This window comes from Myotis lucifugus, unplaced genomic scaffold, assembly GCF_000147115.1.
Source record: "Myotis lucifugus unplaced genomic scaffold, Myoluc2.0 scaffold_184, whole genome shotgun sequence".
In the NCBI taxonomy this organism is placed as follows: Eukaryota; Metazoa; Chordata; class Mammalia; order Chiroptera; family Vespertilionidae; genus Myotis; species Myotis lucifugus.
The window spans coordinates 1,227,131-1,231,929 of NW_005871232.1; the positions used below are offsets into that span (position 1 = coordinate 1,227,131).

Genomic DNA, 4,799 nt, shown 5'->3' on the forward strand with positions numbered 1-4,799 from the left:
TACTGGTCATATTATAGTTTGCAGCATAATTTATTATCTGGTCATAGTAGTTGGGTCCATTAATGGGTATTGATTTAACATCATTGTGACCACTCTTGAGACAGAGCAACCCAAAAAGAAAACTTCAAAATGCACAAGAGCAATAAATATCAAACTTTCTGGTCTAAAATGTATAAATATAAAATATCAGTCACTTCTGGAAACATCTTAAGAAAATCCAGGGACCACATGTTCATGGGCAGGTATCCGGTGGTGACTGTGCTAATCTTCAGAACATATCACCTCAGATCCAGCACAATTATTTTTATGTCTTTTACCAACACATGTTTGCATACCTAGGAAAGAAAAAAAATGTCTTTAGATCATAATGTTTAACAAAATTCTCTTTAGGGAGGGAATATGAATTTCCTAATTTAAAAATGTTCCTAATTTAAAAAAAATATTTCCAATGAGAACAAATATAATCAAGTGTAGCCATGTTCAACAAAAAGAAAATATTTACAGAGGCTGCCAAGTAATTTTTATTTTAAATAAATACTAACTTCAAACCAATGTTTCTCAGATGTTACAGCCAGAGAACCACCAAGGAATCAGTTAGAAAGAAAAGTTGTAGCCAGATAATGTTTCTTTCGGGCTATACAACGCTGATTAAGAAGTTACTGCTATGAAAAAAAATGTAGCCACATTATGTGGAAATAATTCATGAGACATTCGATATCATTTTATTTAAGAATTGTTTGCTTACTTGGAATCTGAAGAAAACTGTATTTAAGTATCACACAGATACATAAATGGAAAGGTGACATGGGCCGGTAAATAAAATAATAGGACAAATTACAAAGAATAATTAATGTTCTAGATAAGAAAACTCCAAACTAAGCACTACAATGTTTTATCCCATATTATACTGCTAAAAAAAGTGAGAAGGTAAAAATGTAAATATCTGTGCCTGGTTGGCATGGTTCAGTGGTTGAGCTTTGACCTGTGAACCAGGAGGCCACAGTTCGATTCCTGGTCAGGGCACACGCCCAGGTTGTGGGCTTGATCCCCAGTGTGGGGTGTGCAGGAGGCAGCCGATCAATGATTCTCTCTCATCATCGATGTTTCTCTCTCTCCCTCTCTGAAATCAATAAAAATATATTGTTTAAAATTAAATATCCAACAGTGTCTACTCACGCTGAACAGCCGTGGTTCCTTGGTGTGCGGATGAAAGCCCTTCTTCTTACAGGTGGAGACCTCGAGCATGCCAGCACTGGTGAGCCGGAAGATGCCAGTGCTGAGTTTCAGGGTGAAGGAAAGGTACAAAAATTAAGGATCGTCTGGGCTTTCCTGATGCTTTATTTGAATGGCACAAGCATATTCCTCAAATGGGAAGGAGGAAGGCACCACAAACTAGGAATTCCACATGACTTTTTGAACCAATCTTACGATGACTGGCCTAGAGGTGAGACACACTGGAGGGGCCAGTGCTAACTCCAAACACCTGCAAGATTATCAGGGCAAGAGGCAGCTGACCCACTGGAGAGACCACAGCGGAAACGCCGAGGCCCCCTGGAGGAGATTGCGGGTGGCAGATCTTTCTAATTATTTTAACAATGGCAATAGTGGTGATCGCAACAGCAAATATTTACGGAGTGCTGGCTGGGGGCCAGGCACGATGCTAAGCCCTTTACATAGACGGTCACCTTGAGTTTCATGCTCACATCAACCTGTGATGGGCAGGTGTCAGGGATGAAGAGGCCCAGCCTCACGGTGGTCAGGCATCCTGCTAAACACACCAGTTGAGGGTGGAGACTGGATTCCTATATAACTTGACATGAGTCCTGTGCTTATAATCACTCTACAATAATAATCATCTCCCAAACCTAGAAAGGTTTTGGAGGTAATTAAACGAAGGCTGGACATTTTCCTACAACAGGAAATAATACAGGAGAACTAACATCTCAAATGATAAACTGGAATAATAACATCCAATTTAGCCACTTCAAGGTCATGTTAACTGGAGAAAAAGAACCAGCAATTCTCCCACTGAAAAGGACCTTGAAAAGAAAGACCTTAAAGCTAAAGAGACATGGGAACTGACTGCCACCAATCTTTTCCCTCAAGGGCATGGTGTGCCTGCCTTGTGGAGGGGACACACTTGAACCCAGCAGCCCCAGTCCCAGCCTCACTGGAGCCCCTCCACGTACAGGTACTCATTCACTTACTCGTTATGCTTTGGTGAACACACAATGGCAATCGCCTCTGGCAACATGAGCTGATAGGAACAGTGAGTGTGAAGATCGACACTGGATAAGAATGCTGTTTGGGTCGGATGTGTCTATGGAAAGAGAAGAGGACAATCTTATGGGGTAGCTGAGTCTTAGCCAAGGCCACAGACCATGCGAAGAGAAAACTCTAGTTATTTGCTATTTCCTTCTTACCATCATTAACCAGATATAAACTTCTTAAAGTGTCTGCTGACATATACCCTCCCTGTTTGCATCTTTGGAAAAACTATGACTTTGAGAAGAGTTTCTTGGGAGTGTTCATGTCCGTTCTACTTATTGGAAAAGACAGAACTGGAAATTAATCATCACAACTCATCTAAGGAGACACCTCTATTATTATCTCAATTTTCCACCCAGGGATCCCGAGGTTCCTTTAAGTAATTTGCCTGTGGTCACACAGCTGGTCAGGAGGAGAGAGCTGTGACTAGAAACCCAGAGGTACTTTACACAAAACCCTGGACACGAAAGGAAAGTTTTCAATAAATTCCCCACATGGTGCTGTTACCCCTATGTGGATCGCCATTCCCTACCAATGGGAGAACGGAACTCTTCAGGTTGTTCAAGGTGTTTGGGACTCATCTTGCACAGCCAATAAGTATGCACAATGCAAGAAGGAAGAGATAAAAAAGTAAAGGAATTATCTTCCAGATTTGGGGCTTATATACACACGTATTTATGAGAGGCACATCAGAGGTTCATACTTGGATATGAAAAACCCATGCCGCCACAATGATTTTAAAACTCACAGTCAACCCAATTACCCTCAAAAAAGGAATGTGACCATTTACATGCCTGGGTCTGGCCTCCTCCACTAGCTGTACAACACTGTGGAGATTCCTTAACTTCCCCACGCCCATTTCCTCGACTCTAACATAAGGGTAATCTTTTCTTCACGGGATTATGAAAATTAAATGAGACAATCCATGTGGAATGCCTAGCACATAGAAAGAAATCAAAACCATTCGCTGGCGTTAATTTAATGTTGTCACCACTAATGGGCATGGGCTCATAGAAACAGCTTCATGCCATCATGTAGAACAATAGCTTGTTCAAGAGATGTAAGATTTAAAAATTCCTTTCTACTTTATTTACTAGAATGAAGATAAAAATCCATTCATATCTATTTACAGAACGATACATGTTCTGCAAAGAAAAAAGTAACTCTTGGTCTGCAAAGACCGAGATCAACAGAGGAATGGAAATTACCTCATTTTTTAAAACCCAAATCTTCAGTAAAGGCATGGGTGGGAGGGCCTGACTGCCTGTTACCTGTCTCAGTGAAAATTTTCCCTTGACACAGAGAGCCATCTAGGCCTCGGTGAGAAAGTGAGACGTGTTCAGAGGAACTCTAGGGCTCTGGAGGCAGCGAGCAGGCTGTCAAGTAGACCAGTCACTCGCCTGTCCCTTTCGTTCCAAACTGAAAGCACACAAGGCATTCTGAGCCCTTTGTTGCTGCCAGGAGGAATCACTTCTACTTCATGAGGACAACTGATCCATGGGAAAATGGTGCTTCCCTTCCCCACCTTTTTTTATGGAAAAAAAAAATGACGATGATGATGATAACAATAACAGCAGATGTCAATTATTACAATTGAACGAATGACTTTTCATGAATTATCTCATTTAATTCTTACAACAACAAGATGAGAGAAGTGCTATCATAACCCCCATTTTACAGATGAGGAAACCGAGCTAAGCAGAAGAGTTAATAACACAGTGAAGGTCATACAGCTCATTAAGCTGAAAAGTTTAAACTCAACTCCAGATCTATCTGATTCCAATTCAGCCCTTCTTTCCCTTGACTAATTTATAGCTGAAAAAAAAGTTAGCTGGAGAATTGTTGCTATCATTGTGCCAATAAAAATCTTCACAAAAAGTCATTACAATCACTGAAGTTTAGACATATAGCATTTTAGTGTTTCCACCGAACCGTAAAATTTGGTATAGTGAACTAAACAAAAAGCAAAATCCTGGAATTCTAGAATTATGCCAAATCCATTATGCAAATGACCCAATTTCATTATTGCATACATTAGATACCTAGGACATCAGGGAAAAACTCTGATTTCTAATTAGGGAAATGTTTTGTAAGATAAACTAGCACTGACTTTTTGATGTAAGCAAATTTAATGGACTATCATTCTTCCTAAGTTTATGTTACAATTTATTTGCTACAATTTTTTTTTTTGCTTCAAAATACTTTCTTGTTACAGAAAATCACATTAAAGTAAATAATCCCTTTAAAATTCAGCAATTTCTAAGCAAACAGTAAGGCACATTACTTACTATTAAGTAAAACAAATAGACATAGGGAATGTTTTGCAAACTCTTCATTATACATAATCTCTTGTATTTGAGAGGCAGTTTATACTTTTCACAAGGCTTTCAACCTGGCATCTTCTTACAGCTCACACCAATCTGGTGAGGGAGAGAGGGTTACATTAGTCCCACCTGGACCCGTGAGGGAACCTGGAAGCAAGGAAGTTAGAGTCCTGACCAAGGGCACAATGGAAATTTACAGGTGAATTC

At 39.9% G+C, this 4,799-nt stretch overlaps 1 protein-coding gene across 7 annotated transcripts in view; it reads right to left on the reverse strand.

Moving 5' to 3' along the window:
- The window catches only part of STAMBPL1 (STAM binding protein like 1), a 40,388-nt gene continuing 35,589 nt past the window's right edge, over positions 1–4,799 (reverse strand). For 4 of the 7 annotated variants that reach the window (XM_006096624.3, XM_014462536.2, XM_006096623.3 and 1 more), the window contains 3 exons: positions 2,208–2,320; positions 1,177–1,276; positions 1–335 (listed from right to left, as the gene is read on the reverse strand). In XM_006096624.3, the coding sequence (XP_006096686.1) occupies positions 279–335; positions 1,177–1,276; positions 2,208–2,320 (270 nt within the window). In that variant the 3' untranslated portion in view covers positions 1–278. Of the gene's footprint in view, positions 336–1,176; positions 1,277–2,207; positions 2,321–2,423; positions 2,543–4,556; positions 4,689–4,799 lie in introns of those variants that run through there. The other 3 variants (XR_002831167.1, XR_002831168.1, XR_002831169.1) reach the window with 3 other exon arrangements.